Source organism: Ammospiza caudacuta, chromosome 9, assembly GCF_027887145.1.
Source record: "Ammospiza caudacuta isolate bAmmCau1 chromosome 9, bAmmCau1.pri, whole genome shotgun sequence".
NCBI classification, from domain to species: Eukaryota; Metazoa; Chordata; class Aves; order Passeriformes; family Passerellidae; genus Ammospiza; species Ammospiza caudacuta.
This window is the reverse complement of record NC_080601.1, coordinates 21,555,241-21,579,472: the sequence shown is the minus strand read 5'-3', so window position 1 is coordinate 21,579,472 and position 24,232 is coordinate 21,555,241. Positions and strand designations below refer to the sequence as shown.

The following is a 24,232-nucleotide window of genomic DNA, read 5'->3' as shown; positions in this document are numbered from 1 at the left end:
ATTTTGAATAAGTGTCTATTAATCTTTGTAGTTGTGATTCTCAGATGACAGCTTAAATGTTTTTCTATTTTTAACTAGATAGCAACTAAATTGTCTGCATCATAATCTACAGACTAAGTTTCATATAAATACTATTAAATTTGTATCTTTCTAACTACTGTTTGTATCTTTCTAACTACTAACACAGTTTTTCCATGCATGCATTGCTGAAGTTTTATTTTCTTTTCAAGTTTAGGTACTTCTCTTGTATAAATATTAGTAATTTACTAAGTTGGCCTTTCAATTGTTTTTATATATCAATATTTTTTTTATTGTCTTGTTTTAATACAAATTCAGGTATTTTTAGCCATTATTACAGTTAATACAGTTAATACACACATCCATTACCCCTTATAGAACTGTATTCTCCATTTAGGGCCAGAGTGACTTTCAGTTTCTGTCATCATGGGGATTTTCTTGTACCGATTTTTTTTTTTAGATGTCTCAAGTGTGCACTAATCTTCACTTATTGTCTGGTAACCACCATCATTGCTGCAGGCTTCTTTTTTGATCCTTACTATATGTATTAGCACTTTTTCATGAGGATCTTGGTTTTGTACTGATTTATAGTCACTTCTTTCTTTGGTTTCTAAATTAAATATCTTATTTTGGTCTCTTTTAAAGACAAATCTGATGTATCTGAGGAAGCCTTACTTACTCAGTTTTATTGTTGCTAACATGAATTTTATTGCAATTCATGTTGTGTTGAACATGTAACTATAGATTTTATTTCTTTTTATTTTATTTTTTAAATTTTAAATTTTTTATTACCTAATTTTATTAGTATTTTCCTATTGCTGATTATATAATTTTGCTAGTTGCTAGAATTAATATCAAGAACCAAAATACAACTTGTGCCTTTTCTTCCTTTTTTCAGGTAAAAACTGCATACAAGTGTGCCTGTGTGTTACGGGACACCATAAACCCCTACTTGCTGCGAAGAATGAAGGCTGATGTAAAAATGAGCCTTTCACTGCCAGATAAAAATGAACAGGTTTGCTTATTTTCACAACTAGATCTGAGTCCTCACTCTCCCCAAAACTCAGTCTTTGATGAAAATGTGGAGATAATTTGTGCTAGTAGCAGATAAAATGGTGGTTTAACTAAAGATAAGGAGCAGAGCTTTCAAGATTCATATTCTTTCATGATTGTACTGAGTATTAAATTACTGCTGTCTTGCAGGGTCTGTATGAGTTCACTTATCTAAAAAGTAAAGGGTAGATGAAGTGTAGTCAGGGCTACTTAATGCTGTCCCCTTGGGTCTCAAGTGCATTGAAATGAGTTGTCTGTCTGTTTCCTTTTTTTACAGCAGGAAACAATTCAGCATTGTTTCCTGTCGTAGAAAGATTAATTTGGGCAGCAAATAATACAGAAATACTTGCTGGCAGTTGTTCATATTGCAAGCTAGCTGGCCTATACATTATAATAAATTTTCAAAATATTAGGCTTGTGGTGTCAAATTTGTTTGCTCTACTACAAAGTGGAACGTTTCTTTAGGAAACATTTTCATTCAAAGTAGAGGAGGTGGAAGGTATTGGTTAACAGAAATTCCTACAAATAGTCACTTGTAATTATTTTAGCTTCTTCTTCAGGTTTCAGTGCTTCAGGAATTTATGTTCTGTTCTGACTCCTTCCTGTCTTCCCACTTTAAAGAGAAGTAGACATGTTAAGTCTTTGTAAAACATTGCTGAAAGGTACATAATAAATAAATAGGCCATACTGTGTATATGCAGCCTAATGATCTTTTTTTAACTAATTTTTTAATTTCTGTATACTATTTTTAACCAACTTCTTAATATCTAGATATCAAAAGAATGTGATCATAGACAGTTTAAATAAATTTGATTTTTGCTCTTGCCAGTCACAGGGCACTACATCAGTTTGATATAGAGCATAATATTGGGTGCCTTGCAGGATGCAAGGAAGTGATTTTGTTCAATTTTAGCCCATCAGAGCACCTGAGAAATCATTATATTTCATGCTTAAGGTCTAAAGACAGGACAGACCACATCTGCTAAACTTCTAAAAATTTGCAAGTTGTAAGGGAGGTGACAGATGCACAATGGAAAGAGTTGACTATAAACAGCTTTGAGAGAATGCTAACATTGCACAGTTCTAGTTTTACCTCATTAAAACTAGAAAATGGCAGCACTTCCAAAACTAAAGTGATTTGAGAAGAAGATCTAACTACTGGGAAAGAGCACATAAAACCTCATGAAACTCATCTTAATGATCATGTTCATTCTCTAAATTATTTTTTTTTTATTTCTAGTGATTTCTGTGCAGTATCTTTTGACTTAGTTTTTTCTGTATGTCACGCATCTCTGAACTTTCATTGTAGCACATGGTAAAATTCTGAAATTCCCACAGGTTGGGCTTGAGTGGTTGGTTTGTTTTGTAGGTCCTCTTTTGCCGTTTGACAGAGGAGCAGCGTCAAATCTATCAAAATTACATCAACTCTAAAGAAGTTTACCAGATTCTCAATGGAGACATGCAGGTGGGCATTAATAAGGATACTGACAGATATGGTTGGATGGATAAAATCATGGACTGGCCCTTGCACTCTTCTAGCTGAATTCTGAGCAGTAGGGGAAGCAAACACAGTGATCTCTATTCAGTTTTTGTAGTTGTCTGGTTTTTTTCTCAGAAATGTTAGATGAAATATGTTTGAGTTAGTGATCCATATGTAGTGACATGACCAGATAAAAGTAGGAATGTAATGAGCTTCCCAGTATGTTTGTGATCTTGGGAACAAATTCTGGCTTTTTGGATGACCTGTTGTAGGTAACTGTATTCATGCTTTTAACCAATTGCCCAAGTGAAACAAAGGAAAAGCATAGTTACTTCTGGGAGTACAATTCAGGTGTGATAACTTTGCTATGATTTCACAGTATTAACAGAAAGCAGAGCAAATAAGCAAACAGCCTTGTTACTGTCTGACTAGTCACTTCTCAACATCTTCAGCCTCCATCCTCATGATGTAAGTGTTGAAATTGCTGTGGCCAAGTGGAAGGCATAATTGGCTGCTGCTGCCTGTGTAGAATCTGCTGTGGAATCCTCCATTGCACACATCTGGTTTGTTTGACATTTTTATGCATGCAATGGATGTGTCTCCCTTCCATTTTAGCCCTTGTTTGTAGGAGGAGAGATATTATGTGTTGGCTATAATGTGTAGTTCACCATATTTTCTTGTCTTGTGAGCTGTGAAATCCATTCTCTCTGCATACCCAGGGGCTCCAGTCACCGGTATGGTCAGCATGGCCATGTATATTGCAGTCCCATACACAGAACACATTGACCTTTTTACTGTTTTGACTTTTTTTAATTTACCAGATCTCACAAAGGTATAGAGGACAAGTTTTTTCAAGTGCATAGCCATTTTAGTTATCCCAGTGAAAATTTCTTTAAGGAGCTTGTTCTTTTAGAGATGACTCGTACAAGACTCTGCAGAAATTTACCTAAGATGTTACAAAATGGGCTATCATATTTACTAGGGATCTGAAAATTTTGAACAGGAAATGTCAATGCTTTTATTAGATATTCTGTGATGACAACAGCAAATTCCAGCTGAAAAACAGCATTGTAAAAACAAACCATAAATTATGAGCAGGCTCATCCAGCTTGTAGTGCTAAAAGATTGAGGGATTCATTGTTTCAAGCTAGTTCATTTTTCAGAATATTCAGAAGTATAAATAACACTTATAATATTATTGAATTAATAACTGAATAGAACTCTCCTAACATGGCCTCAAAAGTGGTAATTTCAGTTTTATATATTTGTTGAAATATGTTAATTCATTTATTCTTTGTTATCTTGCATTCTGGTGGACATACTGACTATCCTAAGGTCTGTCTTAAGTTACCTGCTAATATGATAGGAGTTGGAAGGAAAGACATGATAATTTCATTGTTTCAAGAAACAAATTCATGGCATTTTTCCTTTTGAGTGAGAAAAACATGGCCTAACAGCTAGGTAAAGACTGGTTTTACTAGTGTGGATATTGTTGCAGAATTCCCTTAACAGGATAGGCTCCCAAGTACATAAAATTTCAATCACTTTCTTTTGTACTAATTTTTCCTAAAACTTTCCCTTAAGCAAGTATTAGCATGAAAACATTATTAAAAATAAACATTAATGGTTAGTGGATTAATCTATTGCTCTTTTTTTTTTTCCACAAGCCATAAAGACAAGTATTTGTCATGAAAAAATAAATATTTTTCTCTTGTATTCTTTAGATTCTCCTAGGACTATCAACTTTGAGAAAGATTTGCAATCACCCTGACTTCGTTGCTGATAGTCCCAGACTTTTGAAGAGTGTGCCAGATGCTGAAGCAGAGGATCCAAATCAGTTTGGATATTGGAAACGTTCTGGAAAAATGATAGTGGTAGAATCCTTGCTGAAAATATGGCACAAACAAGGTCACAGAGTGCTGTTTTTTACTCAGTCAAGACAGGTAAGATGAGCTAATTGTTTTTAGTTTTAGCTATTACTATTACTTAAAATGTGTGTGAGAGTTCCAAAAAATGTGTAAGTAGAACCACCTTTTGTAGTGTCTTTCTCATAAAATCAGTGTCTTACTGACAAAGTTACTGAAATGACTGGTGTCTTTGGAATAATCAGTGACCAGTTCCCAAACTCAGTAAGCTTTACTGAAATGACACAGCATTGTGGCAGTGGCCCAGTTTCAATACACTGTGTCAAAGCTGTTTCAGCTGTGCCCACATGGTCCCAGGCTGTCCCTGCTGTGTAGTTCCAGGACACAGTTGGTGTCACTTTGCATGCTCTGTGTGGTGCCTGTGCACCTCTGATCCTCAGGATTGCTCCCTTTGGGACAGTGGCACAGACACTGACCTTTGTTTTCCCTGTGTACTCACAGTTTTGTCTTCCTTCTGTGGATTTCCTTGGGGTGCTGCACACCAGCCCATTTAATTAACTTGAAGCCATGGCCCTGGACTTCCAAACCAAGCTCAAATATTCCGCTGCATTCAGCTGTGAATTTTTTTTGCCCCATTTACATAAGTTGGTTTTCTGTCATTTAAGAAAATGTTTCAAGTTTTTCATTGTTTGTTTGATTGACACTGCAGTTAGTGCTAGAAATTCTTACAGGTTCATCATACAGATGCTCAGTCTTCACATCTGGATTTCATTAAATCTTTTCCATCACCACAGATGATGCAGATACTTGAAGTCTTTGTGAGATACAGAAACTATTCCTACCTCAGGATGGATGGCACCACAGCAGTAGCTTCCAGACAGCCTCTTGTAACAAAATACAATGAGGTGAGATGTTCCATCCCACACATGAATACATACTAATGAGTATGATCGAGTTCTTCCATTCCTTTTTGTTCTATTTTTAAATATACTTCTTCAGGTTGGAGACCCAAAACTGAGGAGTTCAGGGAAATGAAACCCCTGTATTTGTGAGAGAGGGGAAAATGTAATCTCTTATTTCATAAAGTTGGGTTTTCTGCTAAGGAAAGAAACACATTTGAGAAGGGGGAAAAGCAGTTTTATTGGATAACAGTAAATGAAATTTAGATCAGACTAGTTGTATTTGTCAAAAGAAATACTAGACAAGCAAGGAAATGTGTTTCTTCTCTTGGCTTCCTTTGCATCTTTGCATATAATGCTGATAAAATAAGCCAGGAAGATTTTTTTTTAATGTTACATTTTGCTGTTTCTTGCTTTAGTAAATTCTCTCTTGTGTCATAGGACAAATCCATATTTCTTTTTCTTCTAACAACTCGTGTTGGTGGCATTGGAGTTAACTTGGTTGGTGCTGACCGGGTTATTATTTATGATCCTGACTGGAATCCCAGTGTAGACACACAGGTGAGTTTGATTTATTACATTCCATTTACCAGCTGAGTTGGAATAAAACTGAAGCTGAAATGACATTTATCTCCTCAAATAATGTTAAAGCACTATGTTGCTCTTTCCTAAGTTGCTGTTCCCAGCAATGGTCACTTAGGGTGCAGCTCCACATTATGATTACTCTTGTGGCAAAGCCAATTTAAGTGGTTCCCACCACATCCCCTATATGCTGTTATACCTTACCACTCTTCAGTCCTGTTGATTCATGTAGTCAGTTACAGTGCAGTCAAACAAACAGTTCAAATGGCCTGTGTTTTTAAAATAAATAAACCAGATGTTTCTGAAGGGAAAGTACAGCTGTGCAAGCTCTTGAACAGGCAGGACTGTCGGTGGTGACAATGCAGGGTGAGAAGAGGAGAGCAGATGCTGCTCAAATTGACTTTCTCACTAGATAATGATATGTAGCTGTGACCTTAGAGAGCTGCTCTAAGCTTTTAGAAGTTGTTCATTATCTCATCTTATCTCACAGTGTGGTAAGCAATATAACTGCTACATGATTTATCAAATCATGTAGCAGTTATATTGTGCTTACAAGTTTGAGAGGAAAAAGCTTTTTTATAGAAATGCTATGTAGCTCTGAGATCTGCAAGTGTCTGACTTACACTGCTCTGTATAGTGGTTGGTTCAAGATGTTTGTAGGAAAGATTTCATTTAAGTTAAAGAAGAAAAGTTCAAAGGAAAGGTGTGTATTAACACTCTATTGGGAAATTTCCTTCTGGAATAAGTTTATGTAAAGTACATATTCTAGATAAAAGTTCTGATCTTAACATAATCTATGTATTGGTAATTTTTGCATAGATTGGTACAATTGGAGACTTTCTAGATCTTTTTCCTCTCTTGCTGAGTTAATTATCGTATGCTCTAGAAATGCCATTTCTTGAAGTATTTGTTAAATGTCCAAGCTAAGTTTGAAAGTGTGTTATCATTGTCTCTCTGCCAGCCACGTTGGAGAGGCTCATATCTGGTAACCAAACCTTTGTGTTCCAGGCTCGGGAACGTGCTTGGAGGATAGGCCAGAAGAAAGAGGTGACTGTGTATAGGCTGCTCACTGCAGGGACCATTGAGGAGAAGATATACCACAGGTCAGTCAGAAGGATTTCTTGGATATAGCTGCATGCTCAGGAAACTGCTTTTAGCAAGTCCAAGGTGGTGGAACAGTGACATAACTGTGCATGTCCACACATTGCTTCTAATCCCCAACCTTGGTCATGGTGGGCACACCATGGAAAACTTCTGAAAGTTTCTACTGAGAAATGGAGAACCTTTTTCTTGTACTAGACTTCCAGCTGTACTGCTCCATCCCTAGCAGCAAGACACATGTGCTAAATGTACCTTACCAGTCTGTTCCAGCAGCTGTGTCCAGCACATCCAGAATTCCCTGTAAAACATAGTATGAGGCATAGACAGAAAACAGTGAGCACCTTATTCACAACATGAGACTCAAATAGTCTGAAATGCAAATTCAAATCATCAAGTTCTTTATATTCTCCTTGGGATGTATCAAGATGTATGTGGTACATAGATCTATTTACTACTGTGCAAACCCAATTTGATTTTATTCCCAATTCATTCCAAAGTGAAAGAATTAAATCCCAATAACTACCAGTCATATTCATGTTATTTATTCCAAAGTGTAGCTAAAGCCTTTGAAGTGCTTGTATTTCAAAATCAATGAAATCTTTCTGGTTTGCTTTGCCATTCAGCTTTCTCAGTAGTTAGCTTCACTCACATGAATTCCAGATGAATGTACATGGGAATCCTGTGTCTGGACTTCATTCTTCAGAACTGAAATACCTTCTTGGAAAATTCAGAAGAACAAAAAGCTCTAAATCATGAAATGCCCATGCTTACTGTTTTCCTGTGTTCTCTTGCCTGTAAATGAAAACTTAGTTTTTTGACCACTGAATTTAAAAATATTTTCCTAGCCTAATCTCAGCAGAACCAAAAGTGTGATAAAACTGTTGGAAAGAACTATTTCCAGTTCTATTTAGGGATGTACTTTTTGTACAGAATAAAACAGCTTTTGCTTTAGGCACTATATACTACAGACATGGCATAGAAGCAGTTTTACCAATACTAGAAGATTCTTGCAGTGTTGTACAGATTTGTTCCTTTTGGTCCTCTGTAGGTGGGCTCTTTTCTTCTCAGCCACAAGTCTGATTCCCCTTTTCAGTGTCTGTCATACAGTCATCACCATCAGACTGAGCTACTCTGCTGCTTTTGTTTCCTCCAATCAATTGAACCCATAAAAACATTTTTTTTTTTTTCAGGAGCGTTCTGTTTGTTTTATTGTTACATATGCAAGCTTTTCAATTTTAATGGACAAAAAAGTTCTAGCTGTGAAGTTATTTATTGCTTAGTTAAGGGATGCCTCATAGGACATCTCAGGATAGTGGTTACCTGTTGTGTTATGGGGTTGTTGCAAAATAATAAATCCCTGTGTTTAACAATTTACTTGGTTGTTTGAAAGTTACTAACTCAAGATGGTCTTTTGGAAACTAACATCGTCTTCCCACTGCTTAATTGTTCTGCAGGGTAATGTTTGTGCTTATAGTTTTCTGTTTAAGTACTGTACTCAGTACTTAAACATCGCTAGACATTGTTTCATGCACCAAATATTTGTTTTCTTTTTTAGACAAATCTTCAAACAGTTTTTAACAAACAGAGTGCTGAAAGACCCTAAGCAGAATCGCTTCTTCAAATCCAATGACCTTTATGAACTATTTACTCTGAACAGCCCAGATGTGTCTCAGGGGACAGAAACAAGTGCAATTTTTGCAGGTACGTGGGGGTTTTTTTTCTGTTTGTTTGGAAGAAAAAATGTCTTAATTGTTTGTTAAATGGATACTAATTTTCTTCATCCCTCAGGTACTGGTTCAGATGTTCAAGTCCCAAAGCCACCTGCTAATGGCACTTCTAAATGTGATGTCCATCTTGCAGAAAGCAGCTCACACAAGAAGAAGAAATCCTCCAATTCCTATTCCACCACACACATGAAAGATTCTTCTTCTAAAGCAGTAGAGGCAAGCGAGGAAACCAAGGGAACCTCGGAAGCCTTTGACCAAAATAGCTACACGAAAGATAATGCACAAGCTGCTGCTGATACAAACTCATTCAATGAAAGCAAGGAGGAATGCTTGGAAAGTGATGAGAAATGCATGTCCCAGTCAGTGCCGTGCAGTGCGGGCTCTGCAGAGAATGCAGAAGGTCTGACAGCAGATGATCTGGCTGGTGAGGGAGATGGTGCAGCTAATGCAGATGCCAGGACAGATCTCAGCCTCACTTGTGATGCAGCTAGCTCTTGGGAAAAACAGGATGCTAAAACTGAAGATGGGCAATTTGATAATAATCATTTTAAGTGCATCTCAAAAACAAAGCACAAGGTGGATGTGCTGTCACATGAGAGCCACAGAGATAAGTCTAAGAAGAAACATCACAAAGATGCCAAATTTGAAGGAAAGCGCATTCCTCATCTAGTGAAACAAAAGCAATACAGAAGGGAGAACACTGAAGAGCAGGACTCAAAGAAAAATGATGACTATGTCTTGCAGAAACTTTTCAGAAAATCAGGTAACAGTTGTTGTTTGGCTGCTGACTAAACAGATGTATATAAAACCTATGCAAATGAGGGAAAGAGCAGATCTGTTACTCTGATGGTTAGAGCTGCAATAAAAACCATGTTCATTCTGTTACTTTAGTGAAAGTTAAAATGTTCATTGTTTAAATTTAATTTAAATTTAATTCCAGTTGACTTTAATTCCAGTTACAAATTTGCTAATTACCTTGGCACAAACTGTTTAGAGAGATCTGCATTTCTGGATATAGAAGTATATGCAGTGTTTCTCCTGGATATTTCCAGGATGTAATCCACCTTCATTTACACAAGGATTTCACTTCTGCCTGTCCTGTCCATAACAATGGAAATGATCAATTTGCCCACATAATTGCCAGGTCTGTTGTGAATAATGACCTCATCAGCACACCAGAAGTGATTTGCTGTCAGATTGATTACTTAACTGATAAAGAAGGGGGTTCTCTCATTAGAAATTACTATACTGATGTACTTAATATAATTACCCTGAAGAAGGAAAAATGCAATTGTGGCATTCACTTAAAAAGTGAGTATTTGATTTTCACAGAAATTAAGAAATGTCCTCCTTCACCTTTTTTGTCCTCTGGTTTTAGGGGTACACAGTGTTATGAAGCATGATGCCATTATGGATGCCTCCAATGCAGATCATGTGCTGGAGGAGGCAGAAGCGAGCAGAGTGGCCCAGGACGCCTTGAGAGCCCTGAGACTCTCTCGTCAGCAGTGTTTAGGAGCTGCTTCTGGTGTGCCAACCTGGACAGGCACGAGTGGTCTCTCAGGTGCACCATCAGGAATAAAGTGAGTTCAGTTCTCACTCTGCTTTCCCAAAAACAGAGGAGTTGCATAGGATGTTAAAGATATACATTTTTTGTCTTAGTATTTGCAGTAACTTGTATCAGTCATGCATGTTTTATATTTAACATAGACATGAAAGCATATTACAAGCATAGGTAGTCCATTCTGAAGTACAAAGAAAGCATTATTGTTGCACAGAAGAAGAGAGAACTTAGTAGAGGGCTCTTGAGAACCCTAAAACAAAAACCCAGTCTGTCTTTGAAAAACTGTCATAGTCATTTTGAGAAGGATGTTTCATAGAGTTAATTCTTTCATGCGTTTTTAGGAGTCGGTTTGGCCAAAAAAGAAACTCCATGCTGCTTTCTTCACATTCCACTTGTGCATCAGCTTCAAAGAAGCAGAAGGTAAGAAGCAGAAGCTAACATTTCAGTTTTAATAGCTGATATATGTGAATTGTTATGATTTATGTGATAAATCCGACTTAGATGTGTCATACACATTTGTTGTATGATTATATAGAATTCTAGAATTTTTATTTACCTGTGATTCTGATTTTTTGTTTTGATGAAGTGTAGTTAGGTACAGCAGTCACAAATTGCACCATGGTTTGCTTATCTGTCTCAAAACCAGCAACGCTTTTCTTTTGCTTCTTAAGTTCTAAAATTGAGACCAGAATACATCACCTCTTTATGGTATATTTCAGATGACCAAGTGGTGTATTTGTTATTTAGGTCTAAACAACAGGCAGATTTTGTTTAATAAATTCTGTGGGTCTCAAAATGCAATTTTCCCCATAGTCTGTGTGTTTATTTGCAGGATGGAGATACAATAAAGAAACAAAATATAAGGAAGTCTAGTTCCAGTGAGCACTTCAATGGAAAATCTGGAGAATCGTCATCCAGTGCTCTGGACTCTTCATCTTTATTAGCTCGTATGAGGGCAAGAAACCACCTTGTTTTACCACAGCAGACAAGGGATGAGGGCGATGAGAACCATCAGCCAGCACCCGCCCCAGTCCCGGGTTCCACGGAGTACGATGAGCTGCTCGTGGATCTGCGGAACTTCCTGGCGTTCCAGGCCCGCGTGGACGGCGAGGCCAGCACCCGGGAGCTGCTGCAGGAGTTTGAGTCCAAGCTGCCTGCAGAGCACTCGTGCGTCTTCAGAGAGCTGCTCCGCAACATCTGCACCTTCCACAGGAGCCCCAACGGGGAAGGGGTCTGGAGGCTAAAGCCGGAATTCCGGTGACCCTCCATCAGTGAAGGCGCCTCTCTGTACAGCTGAGCACCGTTCTCCTCTCTAAGGAGAAACACTGTGTGACTTGGAAAATTTTGAAGTATTTTGTATTCCTGAATACAGTCAGTGGTGCAGGACTTGTTGCAGGCTTAAAGCTAACTTACTTTCTGATTTATACTATTTATATAAAAATGCCATCTACCTCATAGATGAAACAATACAAACTATCAGCACCTTTTCTTCAAAAGAAATCTTAATATAAATGGGGTGAAGAGCATATACTGACCTTTTATTACAATAAGATCCATGGATGTTACCGTGGATTGTACGTCTTTGATTTCTGTGAAATTTTGGAAAACTACTTCCTTGATTTCCTGTTTATTACTTGAATGGCCATAGGGCACACAGTGTGCCATCAAAAAAGAAAAAAAAGGGCAGAGGGGAGATGATTGTAGTTAGCATGAGAGGTTCACTTGTACTGACAAGTGCATCAGAATAATTTTCTGTAACTTGCATCAGTATTGAGAATTTTGTTGTAATGTTTTACTAACTCGGGAAATAATTCTAATGCCATGGATGTTTAATCACAAAAAGTTGAAAGTGTAGCAGGATATTGAGTTAACTGACAATTGACAATTATGGAAAACTTACTAAATTCCAGAGTACCCATTAACACCATCATCAGCAATCCAGTTACAATCCCATATACCACTGGCAATTGTTTGCTCTACAGTATTTTTTAAAACTGAGGAGACAGTAACTGTTATGTTTGTCACAGGTTGTGGACTTACTAAGTGTTCATATGTTTCACTGTGATTTATGGCCAGTTACCTCCCACCACTTAAAATTTGATACCTTGATATAGACTGGAGTGTTAGCTGGTCAGAGGGGGAAGGGTGTCACTGTGTTTTACTCACCATAATCATTTTTGGGCATAGTTGGAGCATATATCAGTGTTAGATGTCATTCATCTACGGGTAGGGAAAACTTGAACTTACCCAACTGTCAAGAGACTTTTAACACCAATTATTTGTAGCAAATCCAAGTACAACACTGGGTCTGTCTTCAGGGCACTCGTGTACTACAAAAGGTAATTTTAAAGTGGAAAATGTGGACAGATTTTGAGAAGAAAACCACATGGTTGCAGCAACATTGAATTACTGTATGGCTTAAACTAGGAATAGTTACCTATGCCTAATGTCCTTCCTATCCCTAAGCTATGGAAAGCTGAGCTAGTTTTAGCTTTTTTGTTCACTATGAAATTATCTTGTTTACTTTAAGTGGAAGTATAAATATTCTAAGATGAATGGTGAAACAAGAATACAAACTTTCTTTTTGTAAAAAAAAACAACCTTTTAGAGACTTCCAATTGCTTTTCCTCTTATTTTTGCTCAGTGATAAAGGATCTGTAGAGATTTGCAAGAAATTATCCTTCTTGGCTTTTCAGAGGCTGGATTTAGACAGGACAGACAATTCAAGAATGTTTATTTTCCTAACAGCATTTGAAGATGGGACTTCTCATAACATCTCTTTCTCTGATCCCATTTATATTCACTTACATTCCCTCTTTCAAAAACAGGTGAAACAAGGAACTTGGGCTGCAACTGCTGTTGATATGACTTGAAATTCATCAGAAAAAGAGTAAAAACAAACCAATTTTCTGTTTTCTTCATATCTATGCAGACTGTGAATTGGTTTGGGTGTCATATCCCCATCTTTTATCCCAGCAACAAACCAGGAATTCAGCAGTCAGCAAAGTTGCTGTTGTCACCTTAGCTGTTAGTTTTGGTGTCCTGTTTTATTTAAACTCCCATTTTAAAGACATTATTCCTGTATACTAAGGAGACTTTGCAGCTTCTTGATCTGTTAATGTAAATAGACTTGCATGTACTTTTTATAAATTATTGGCTTTTATGGACTTATTAAAAAAGGAAAAACAAAAGTGTGTTCTAGAAGTCATTGGGCACTGGGAAGAGTGGGCATTTTCTCCTATATGCTGTGCACTGACCAAATGATTCATATTATCTTTAATTGTATTTCCATTATCCATACAATTTCAAATTCCTAACTAGCTTTTTTCCAGTACTTGCATTTGTTGAAAATCTTTAAGGACTGAAGAAGTACTAATATAATACTCAAAAATATCTGTAAGTAGTTGATCTCAAAAGCATATGTGATTAAAGATTTACTGATTTATAGATAAAAGATTTCCTAGACTATAATATAGCTACTATTCATTTTAATGTAGTAGAGTTATTTCAGAAAAATTCTACTTTCAGTCCATAAAACATCTGATTTTTGTTGATTTAGCTTTACCTGTGTAAAGTGAATTCCTTTCACATCTTCACAGAATACCTGAAGCAGTTCCTCACTAACAGTGTTGCATAGTTAAACAAATCTTGTATTTTAGCTGTCTCAGTTTCCAAGTACCCAGTGCTGTAGTTGGTAGTTTCTACTTTATTTGTGCATGATTCCAAAAATCACTTATGTGGAATGTGTGTGTTCTTATATTTTGTTTTCTTACCTCAGTAAAAAAAGGGGATAATGAAAAATCAAAATACAGATGTTAATTTAGGAATAAAGCTGGGAATAAAACCACTAAATCTTACTAATAAAAGATGTGTCAGCATGGAACAGTGATTATAAACTTAAATTTAAAAAAGCATACCACAAAGAACTACTGAAAATATCTTTCCTGTAAAGATGCTAAAAGCTGAACACCATGCTACTGTGGGATGTGACCTACCATCCACACAGCTGAGCAGACAAATACAGTTGAATAAAAATCTAGAAAGCTAAATAGCAAAAACTTTGATTTCTCAGTAAGCAGTTGTGGGAACTGTGTACACTGCCTAGGTAAAACCTGCTGAAATGATACTTTAACTGCAGAAGTTAAAACATCATAATTGTTCCTTTTGGTTTCAAGCCATATTTGTAAAGGGGAAGGTAAAAAAATCATCTTGCTTATGAAGATGTTTTCCCTTGTCCTCCCATCCCATCCTCCTTTTACATTATTCCAGGTGCTTACTCTCCTGTGTAAGTACTCTCCTTTGTTCAACCTTTTGTTGAAGATGTATAGCCAACCAACACATCTCTGGTATAGAACTAAATTTTGACATAGAGAAAAAAAGACTTAGCTAAAGGTTGTAGGCCTTTGACTTTTCTGGACAATAATGACCCACCACAAAAGAAATGTAAGTTGCTGAATGGATAGATTGATTAGAAATGGTGATTAAAAATGGTATTTTTAAATGCCTAACTTCTGTCTGTGGCTCAGCCTCTTCTCAAAGGGCTGCACCATGTGGAGAATTGAGGCTGTTGCAGATAATAAATCATCCTCCAAATAAAGCTATAAAGAAGTAGGGTTTTACATCTGCAAGTTTTGGCTTCAGGTAACAGTCACCTATAGACAGTTGTACTCAAGTCATAAGGTCAGCTTTGCTTTTGATTCCAAGATTGCTAAACTTGGCTAAATGTTGCTGTCTTCTACTGCTGCAATTCTCTGCCTTTCAATGGGCTATAACAGAAGGGAGAAACTTGATTGTTTTCTTTTTCTTCTAATCCAAAATAATTTTATTTTTAAAATAAGGAACTGGGTAGATGAATAATTAAACTGTGGGGATAATATCTAACTTGAATTCCTTTTTGCATACTGCTGTGATTCATATGTAAAACCCAGTCATTACAGTTTAAGCAGTTTTCTCTCTTGAAGGGAGGAGGTGTTAAGGAACAGTGGAACAGCTCTATCAGTGATTCAGCAAGGAAAAATGATGCAATGCCTCTTGTGCTGCTGGTGCTCTTGTGCCTTCTCAAAAGATATATAAAGATGATAAAATAATTAAATATTAAGAGACCCTAAGCAATTTTATCTAAATTTGGCATATTTCCAATGTATGGGCTAAGAAATTACTAAATTTCTTCCCAATTTTCCCTCATGTTTTACATTTGGTAACGTAGTCACTGAGATTGATTTAAAATGTGGAGTAATCTACCTGCCTGGTCTTTTAGGAACAGGAATGTCTGAAATTTCTGCTGTAAACCTCTGGGTACTCTAATTCCTGCATTGGTTTCTCCATCTGATGGATGCAGTCTTTATAGGGAAAAAACACATCTTTCAAAAATGCTTCAAGAAATGATAGCACAGTACAAAGAAGCCCTGGTTGGAAAAACAGGTAATATGGTATTTTATTGTCTAGATCATTAACCCAGCAATTCTAAGTTACACAAAACTATCACAGAAAGTTGCTGAGAGTGCAGTTTTTGAAGGGCTTGCATAGGACACATGTCTAGGAGTCAGGATGTGCCGGCGAGTCTGCACTTGGGAGTTTATCTCCTCTGGGAGAGATATTTATTTATCTCTTAGATACATGGTAAAAACACTCTGCTACTTAGGGCCATTTATAATATCCATGTTCCAACATTGAGACTAAATGCTGAATATACTAAATGCTTACTAACTCAGTGGCTCTCTCCATCTACCCACCCTCACGGGATTGCTATTCTGGGCTCTGGGGTGATGTCACCTCTCCTGCTTCACACAGTATTGCTGATGTGCTACAGTCCTGTGCCTTCACCTGAAACTTGGTAGATGAAGCTTTCCTTAGTAATTCTTAACTTGTTCTGGTGGGCGTGGTTTTGCTACCTCTCCTACCACTAAAAGAGGAGTCTGACATCTTTCATGCAAGGGCCATTCCTTTTTTCTTTTTTTTAAATGGGCCTAAGCTGCTATGGAACTGAGTGAAACACTTCATGTTCTTGCTCCCTGCCTGAAAAACATGGGGGAGACTGCAGAGGATCATTGTTTCACTCACAGAGCAGAAAAGTAATCTTCTTTTCCCCAGAAAGAATAGGCCTGTTGTGAGTCATTCAATTAGGAACTACAGAACCAGCACAGAAAACGTAGGAAGTGTCAGGCAGCTGTGTTAAAAAGCACCTTCCAGCCTGCTCTACCTATGCAATAACCATGCTTTTTCAATATTGTTATGCTAGATTCACCACAATGGCATCAAAGACAATGTGGCAGGCCATACAATAAATATCCCCATTGCTACCCATGCACTATACTTGAGAGCCAGATGATTGTGAACTCTTCAGACCCAACAAGCTGTTCATCCAGTCATTTGAGAGAGAAGGGAAAGCAATGCCAATGCTGAACTCTAGAGAATCTACCTAAAATTTTAAGTGAACTACCTATCATAGTTCCCTACAGATCCACAGCTTTTCCTGGGCTCCCAAAGCCACACTGCTCACAACACCTAAGTTGAGAGAACCTATTTTTATTGTACAGAACAGGGAGGTAGAAGCTTTGCACTAATTGCAAACCAGGACTTAGAATCATCAGAGGAGCTATGACCAACTCCTGCATAAGGCTTACATAAGTGGTGAGTCATGCAGTCTTACAGAAGAATAGGGAGACAGGCTTTCATTATGTTGTTTGCCTAATCAGAAATATGAAAATAAAAGAACACAGCACTCAGTGGGTTATGTTTGGCTAACTGTAGGCTGAAATTTCTGCAGTTGCACTACGATAGAGGCATTTCGTTGTTTGTAGTCCCAGCTTATATTAAACAGAGAGGATTTTTTTCATAAATTTTTGCCTCTGGGGCAGAGTTAAGGTTCTTAGGGAACCCTAGCTATGTGTTCCCAGGCATTAATGTCTGGAAGCAGCACCATGAGAGTAAGAATGAAGGTATATGCCTAGAGAGAATACTGGGAGTAAATTAAGAGACCCAAGGGCACGGTAGAGTTTGTGCGGATAAGAATGTGAAAAAGCAGTGAAGGGGGAGCAAAGCTTTTAGGTTGACTGAAAAACAGTGTAGCGATGATTTCTCCTGTCTTACTAGTCTTTTTCCAAGTTGTCAGGCAGGTAGCTGAATGGGTAGTGTTCTATTCAGCACTGTTGTTAGGCATGAGCTGAGATACCTGCAGCCCTTTCAAGACAACTGGAGAATTTTGAGGATCAAAGCTAGCTGAAGTTTTATGTGCAGCAACAGTGCTCTTTACACTGGTCTGATTAACCCATCACTGCTTCTCATTTTCCTCCACTCATCTTTTGCACTTCATGGGGCAAAAATTCAGGACTGTGTGGAGCTGTGGCCTCTTTCTCCCCACCTTATTATCCTATAGGTCCATCTGGTTGCTCAATGCAAATACTCCTGTCTGACATCGTGGGGCTAAGCAGAGGAGCCAGTAGACATTTTTATCTGCCCCACAAAATATCTCCCAATATTTTCCTGCCAGGAAAGAGAACACAGCACAGTGTGGCACAAGAAGAACAGGCACTGCTGCACGAACCATCAGGAAGCTCTATGTGCTCCTCTGTAAGTTGCCAGACAGCCTTGAAAAGCACGACTATGCAGGATCCTTAGGGCTGGGGTTGGTTCGTTTGGGCTGATTTTCCATTTTAGTATTTCTTTGAGGGTGTGGAATCCCTTTAATGAACCAATGGGTGGGGGGAAAGGCAAATTATTGAAAGCTAGTTGACTCTGGGTTAAGTTAAGCCTTAAAATAGCTCGTCAGAATGTGTGTGTATTCCTGCCCCTATCCCTGAATACATGGAAGCCTGGCTGCTCTTGCTGCAGTGCACTAGCAGAACCCCAGACTCTGTCCTTAAAGCCTCCTCACCATGGGCCGCTGTAGGGCCGAAGTTTGTGCCTGGAGAGCTGCAGCCTCCGTCCTGCAGCCCGGCCGAGCCCCGGCACTGCGGCCGCACCAGCGTCCGATGTGGGACGGGAAGGGGCCGGGATCCCGGGCATTCCGCGGGCTGTGGGACGGGAAGGGGCCGGGATCCCGGGCATTCCGCGGGCTGTGGGACGGGAAGGAGCCGCGGATCCCGGGCATTCCGCGGGCTGTGGGACGGGAAGGGGCCGGGATCCCGGGCATTCCGCGGGCTGTGGGACGGGAAGGAGCCGCGGATCCCGGGCATTCCGCGGGCTGTCGGATGGGAAGGAGCCGGGGAAGGGGCCGGCGATCCCGGGCATTCCGCAGCAGGGAAGTACAGAAGCTCATGCCCAGGTCCCAGTACACTTTTTATTGCTACGGCAACGACAGGAAACATCACCTGGGCTCAGCAATCTCCAAATCAAAACCTTTTTCGGCTGAAGGAAAAAAAAAAAAAAAAAAAAAAAAAAAAAAAAAAAAAAAAAAAAGAGAGAGAGACGGCCTATTGAAAGGCTGGGGGTTTCGCAAGTGCGGTGCTCTTCTGCTCTTCTGTTCCGCGCTGACACCTGGCCGTGTCCCCGGCAGCCCGAGGCGGCCGCTCCGATGCCATCGAGCGCACGGCGCTGCCCCATTGAGCCCTTAAGCGCCGCTGATGGCCCGGGCGCGGCGCGGCCGCCCCTGCCCGGGGCCTTTGGCCCTCGGGGCTGCGCGGCCTGAGCGGCGCTCGGCTCTCCCGCCTGGCCGCGCCGGGCCCGCCGCTGGGCCGCTGCCCCCTCACGCAGCGCGGTCACGGCCGCGGGGCGGCCCGGCCGAGCCCGCGCCGCCGTCCATGGCGACCCGCCCGCCGTGGCTGTGGCTGTGCCTGGCCGGGCTGCTGAGCCTGCGGGCGGCCCGAGCCCTGCCCTTGCGGCCCGACCCGCGGGACGCCGTGCTGGCCGCGGCCTTGCAGCGCCTGCGGGAGGTCTTCGACATCGAGGAGCTGCCGCCCGACGTGCTGCCCCGCAAGAAGCCGCCCCAGTTCATGGTGGATCTCTTCAACAAGGTGGCCGACGCCAACGGCATCACCCGCGCCCCGGGGCTGCTGCAGGGAGACGTGGTGCGCAGCTTCGAGGACCGAGGTGGGCCCGGGCGGCGGGGCCGAGCCCCGGTGAATCCCCGAGGCGGGAGGGAGCGGGCCCGAGGGGCCTGGCTGTGTTCCTCAAGAAGGGTCTTTTCCAGTTCACGTAGACCACCACCACTTCTACTTCGACATCAGCGCCATGGAGAAGAGCGAGCAGATGCTGAAAGCCGAGTTCAGGGTCTTCAAGCTTAAGAGGGCAGCACATCGGTCCAGAAGGTCCGACACGCAACACTTCTGCAAAGTAAGTGGGGAAATAGTTAAACGCTTAATTCTGCTATCTTTGTTAATAATTCTGAAAATTAGGAGTGCAACTAAGTGTCACACAAACCTGCTTTGTTGTTATTTTTGTTTTGTCATCCTCACGTTTTCTTTGCCACCACCATGCAGAAGTAATCTAAAGTTTTGACTTTGCCTTTATGCTGGCCTGTGTGCTATGGCAGTGAGCCTTCCCTAAAGACACCAATGTCAGACCTGACTCAAATGTACTTTTCTGGGATTTGAGATATTTCGAAATTCGAATTGAAATTTATCTGCTGGAGCTGCTCCGAAAAGTAGTAATAAGAGCCAGGGATTCATGGGAAAACAAGGCGGTAAGGAAACTGAGTGTGTCTATTCCTCTGGCAAAGGGCAGAATTGGACTTTTTGCAGACCTGAAGAAAAATATGAGGAGGAACAGAAGACTTTGACGGTGTCAGGTGTTCAAAACAGGATAGGGATGGTTAGGATAATTTTCTATAGTACCTATATCTGGTATTGTGCCTCTGAACACATCTAGAAGCAGATGTATGTGGCCATAACTTTTTCTGTTAAACTGTCCCAAATCTTCTTTTTACCTCTTTTAGAATGACGGTACAGTTTCATAGCTGTGATGTAGCAGAAACCTGCTTAATCTTCATCCTCCTAGTTTGCTGTAAGAACAATCAAATTAATTTCTTCTTCGTTTTGTTGTATATTGCTGTTATTTAGGTGGAAGTGTATGAGCTCTTAGAGGGTGAAAATAAGCCACAGAAAAAGCATCTCATTGCATCAAGATTATTGTCCCTCTACACGGAAGGCTGGGAAGTCTTCAACGTCACACAGACAGTAAGCAGAGAAGTCTGACTTAATTTTTTTTCTTAAACTCTTGAAATGACACCTTATAACTCCAGCATTGCCATTAGGCTGGGTTTTGAGGTCAGTTCAAACAGGACAGCAGCAGAGGGAGAAGCTTTCTCTCTACCCTTAAAAATACACCCAGTGCTACCTGGAATAAAGAAGTGTTTATGAGCTGCTAGGAGCACAAGCATGGTGAGAACTGAGTAACCCAAACCTAGCCGATCAAGGGATGTCAGGCCAAGTACTGATTAAAACCTTGTGTTAGTCTTTAGGCTGCCAAAGCAACTGGCATTGTGGCATTGGTTGCCTTCTAACAGTAGGTTTTATTTTCTCCTTTTTATTCTGGCAGCATCTCTGTAGAGCAGTATTGCTTCAACATTGTGTTTCCGGAGTTTGTCATGGTTGGGTTGCCTGTCATTCAGCTTCCTCCATAGACTTCTGTATCTGTGAGCTTCAGGATCTGCTTTGTAGCTATCCATAAATTGTAACAGTAGGTGAATCCCTTTCCATAGCAAAAGAACCTACACGTGGATTAGAGCTGTACTCTGGGACGGTGCTTTTCATTGTCTAAGCTTTATGATCAGGCTGAACAGCATGCTTGGATGATTGGTTGAGTTCCATCTTAAATCATGATATTCCTGCTAGAGAATGACCTGGCCTAATCGATCAGTGTGCAATTATTAGAATTAGATGAGTAAATTTGCTTGATTGTGAATTTCTTCAAATGCCATGTTTTTTTAGATTTACATAAGTCTTAACAGTATGAGAAATCTGGAGAGTTCACATTGCTGTGTTCAGATTGCTATGAAAAATAAATTCCTGCTGAAAGTCAGAGAGGGCTTATTTTAATATTAAAAAGTGTTGAGTGTACACTCAAATGTTCACTGGTAAATTCTCTGAAAATAATTATCTGTATGCAAATGTAGCTTTTGGGAATGCTTATGCTATTTTGTATTTGAAGTGTTGAATTACTTGTTTAAATATTCAAGTCAATGGAGTCTCAGCTATACAGTTATCTCACTTCTATCATAATATATGTCCTTATGCTCTCCTAGCTTGTTGCCTATTCTCTTTTCCTAATATAAACTTATTATAAACATTGCTTAATTATAGTGCTGTAATTAGAATATTGAAACAATATTTTTTCTTTTCCCTATCTTCACCAGGTTTCCAAGTGGGTTGGAAACAGCAGCTCCAACCATGGCTTTTGGATAACTGCGACACATATTTCCAGCAATGGAATGAAACATGACGTGGTTACATTTGCCAAGAGCCAGAGCACTTTGCAGGAGAGCAGAAATGCTCTCCTTGTTCTCTTCACCAACAGTAACAAACGGAGGTCTCACAGCTTTGTACCCTCTGCTACAAGTAAGTGCACTTTTAGAATATGGATTGCCTGTTCATCTTCTGTCGCCTCCTGCTACCTCATGTACACCTAACCTCAGTTATTTATTTAGTTTAGTGCAGTATTGAACAGGTTTGAAGTTTTGCTTAGTCAGTGATCGAAATTTAATTTGATAGTCCTTCCTAGTAGGTCACCAGCACCCTAAATTGCCCCATCCCTCACAAAAACTGTGTGTGCCAGAAATATTCATTAGTCCTAATGAGAATCGGGTTTATTTTGTTTGTAAAGGGATGGGAGTTCTATTTTTTAAGTACTGCTTATATTATTTTTGTGGTGGTGAAATTTGCGTGAAAATTGTATGTTAGGTTTATACTGAAAAAAAAAACTCAGTGACCTGGAATGCTTTGTCAAAATTCTGGTAAAGTATCTGTAAGTAGAGTCATCAAGTGTGATTTTAAGAGTGAAAGAGGTTGTTAAACAAGCAATTTTAAATTCTATGTCCTTGGTTTTTAAGCACCTTTTTAACTTCAATGACTAATTAGCATTGTGACTAAAGGCTGCTTTCATCAAAGACAACGCCCTAGTGCCTTAAAATACAAAACAGTGTCTTACCTCTCCCATTGGCCTTAGTGTCAAATCGGCTAAGGCTGGATTTTAGGGCCTGATAAATGCAAAGAGCTTGAAGGAGGGGCAAAAATCATGCTGTTCTGGCTTTCCAGGCTTTCCTGGTAAACGGTTGTATTTGCATATTAGAAGCTAGGTAGGACAATATTAAGAGGTAGGCGGTGAAATTATTTAGAAATAAAATATACAAATTAAAAATTAGGCTGGTCTGTTTATTTTTGTTTTCCAAATAAAAATTAATAGTGAAATCCTAGATCTAGTTTAATGAGCATCAAGCTCTGCACTGTGTCAGGATTGAGAAATTTCTTAACTAAGAAACTCTCCAGACCTGCCCGTTGTTAGAGGTCAGTGACCACACAGGTTGTTCTACATATCAGTGAGTTCCAGCTTGTGTACATGCATCTGCATGGATCCCAGGGCTTCTCAGAACATACTTTAAGAAAGCATCCTATTGTCAGTACAATTAATTCCTTAGTGTTCTGTAAACCTGGTGGTGGTTTTTTTTAGGATCACAAATTTGAAGAATATAATTTTTTACAATGTTACTTTGCACATGACCAGGTTTCTGCACATTCTGCTTTGCAAGTGTATGGGTATAGTTACTGGGAGAATACTGGAGAGAAAAAGGCTGTGATCTCCACCCTCTGTTAGCACTGCCCAGAATAATGTGTGTTGTAGGAGTGGTTGTATGAAGGCAGTTAATACCATTCTGACTAGATTCAGCCCTGAAGAGGAGCTGTGGAGTTCAGAATATTTAGTAGATCACTGTGGGTTTTTTCCTCTTTCTGCTGAATTGGGGCTTTTCCAAGACACAAGATTTGACAGATTAGGAAGTATTGCTGAAGTGGCAATTGAATACACACCCCTGCTGGTACATTCACAGGTTAGGTGCAGTTTTAAAATCTGCTCTGAAGGCTTCGATGTAGATTTACTTAATAGACTTTCACACAGAATACTCTACTTTGTAGATGAGCTTTGTTTGTGAAATATTAACATACAGCTTCCTTTCAGAATCAGAAGCAAACCACCCTGCCAAATCTTCACGTGTTCCTGATGACACTGCTGTCATGGAAAGCAGCAGTGCCAGCCTGAGCAGGAGACCCCGGGCTGCTGCAGCCCCTGCTGCCAGGAGCCCCTTGGCAGCATGTCACAGGAGGGAGCTCTATGTGGACTTCCATGCCATTGGCTGGTCAGGATGGATTATTCACCCAAGTGGATACAATGCATTTTACTGCAGAGGATCCTGCATCTTCCCTTTAGGGGAAAGTCTAAATGCAACAAACCATGCCACAGTTCAGTCCATTGTTTATACACTGAAATTGTCTCAGGATGTCAGCATGCCCTGCTGTGTGCCAGATGAATTGAAGTCCCTCAATCTTCTCTACTTTGATGACAAACAGAATGTCGTCCTTAAAAATTATAAAGACATGGTGGCAACAAGGTGTGGTTGTCATTAGCAAGACTTCTTTTTTCTCTGCATTTGTGTGCACCTGGATTCAGTTTCCCATTTACCACTGAAGATACTGAAGGAGATGGCATTTCTGTTTACAGGGCAGGAGAGACAGAAACTGGTCTGTGCTTCAAATCCTTCTCCTCTCACCATGGCTGTGGAAAGGTGGCTGGCTTGTGAAGAGCTGAGGACTTCAAGACCTCCATGGAGAACTCTTTGAGTGCCTGTTCACCAAGGAAAATATTAAAGGAACTTACTATGTGAAGGAGTTGAAGCCCATTAAGTTGACTGTTCAAATTAAGGTCTTGTTCTGTGTACCAAGGCTCAGAATTTCTAGTGATTTAACAGGCCAGGCATGGCATCCTGCCTCCATCCAGGACGGGATGCAGGTGTCAGTAGCACA

The 24,232-nt window shown here is 39.9% G+C and overlaps 2 protein-coding genes across 2 annotated transcripts in view; both read left to right on the top strand.

Moving 5' to 3' along the window:
- The window catches only part of ERCC6 (ERCC excision repair 6, chromatin remodeling factor), a 43,678-nt gene extending 29,744 nt beyond the window's left edge, over positions 1-13,934 (top strand). The window contains exons 10-20 of the mRNA XM_058810427.1: positions 917-1,033; positions 2,441-2,536; positions 4,276-4,494; positions 5,211-5,321; positions 5,757-5,876; positions 6,906-7,000; positions 8,554-8,699; positions 8,787-9,488; positions 10,104-10,305; positions 10,628-10,706; positions 11,119-13,934. Of these exons, the coding sequence (XP_058666410.1) occupies positions 917-1,033; positions 2,441-2,536; positions 4,276-4,494; positions 5,211-5,321; positions 5,757-5,876; positions 6,906-7,000; positions 8,554-8,699; positions 8,787-9,488; positions 10,104-10,305; positions 10,628-10,706; positions 11,119-11,547 (2,316 nt within the window). The 3' untranslated portion in view covers positions 11,548-13,934. The remainder of the gene's footprint in view (positions 1-916; positions 1,034-2,440; positions 2,537-4,275; positions 4,495-5,210; positions 5,322-5,756; positions 5,877-6,905; positions 7,001-8,553; positions 8,700-8,786; positions 9,489-10,103; positions 10,306-10,627; positions 10,707-11,118) is intronic.
- A 5,090-nt stretch (positions 13,935-19,024) lies between these two features.
- LOC131561516 (bone morphogenetic protein 2-like) lies at positions 19,025-23,836 on the top strand. Its single transcript, XM_058810834.1, has 5 exons — positions 19,025-19,313; positions 19,414-19,556; positions 20,282-20,398; positions 21,577-21,778; positions 23,391-23,836. Exons 1-5 carry the CDS (start codon positions 19,025-19,027, stop codon positions 23,834-23,836), a joined length of 1,197 nt encoding a protein of 398 aa, XP_058666817.1.
- The last annotated feature ends 396 nt before the right edge of the window (positions 23,837-24,232 follow it).

Excerpts from the sequence above, each read along its gene's own strand:
- LOC131561516 (XM_058810834.1), top strand. The coding sequence starts at position 19,025 with ATGGCGACCCGCCCGCCGTGGCTGTGGCTGTGCCTGGCCGGGCTGCTG. Across the intron at positions 19,557-20,281 it reads ACACGCAACACTTCTGCAAA|GTGGAAGTGTATGAGCTCTT; the intron begins GTAAGTGGGGAA and ends GCTGTTATTTAG. Across the intron at positions 21,779-23,390 it reads CTTTGTACCCTCTGCTACAA|AATCAGAAGCAAACCACCCT; the intron begins GTAAGTGCACTT and ends GCTTCCTTTCAG.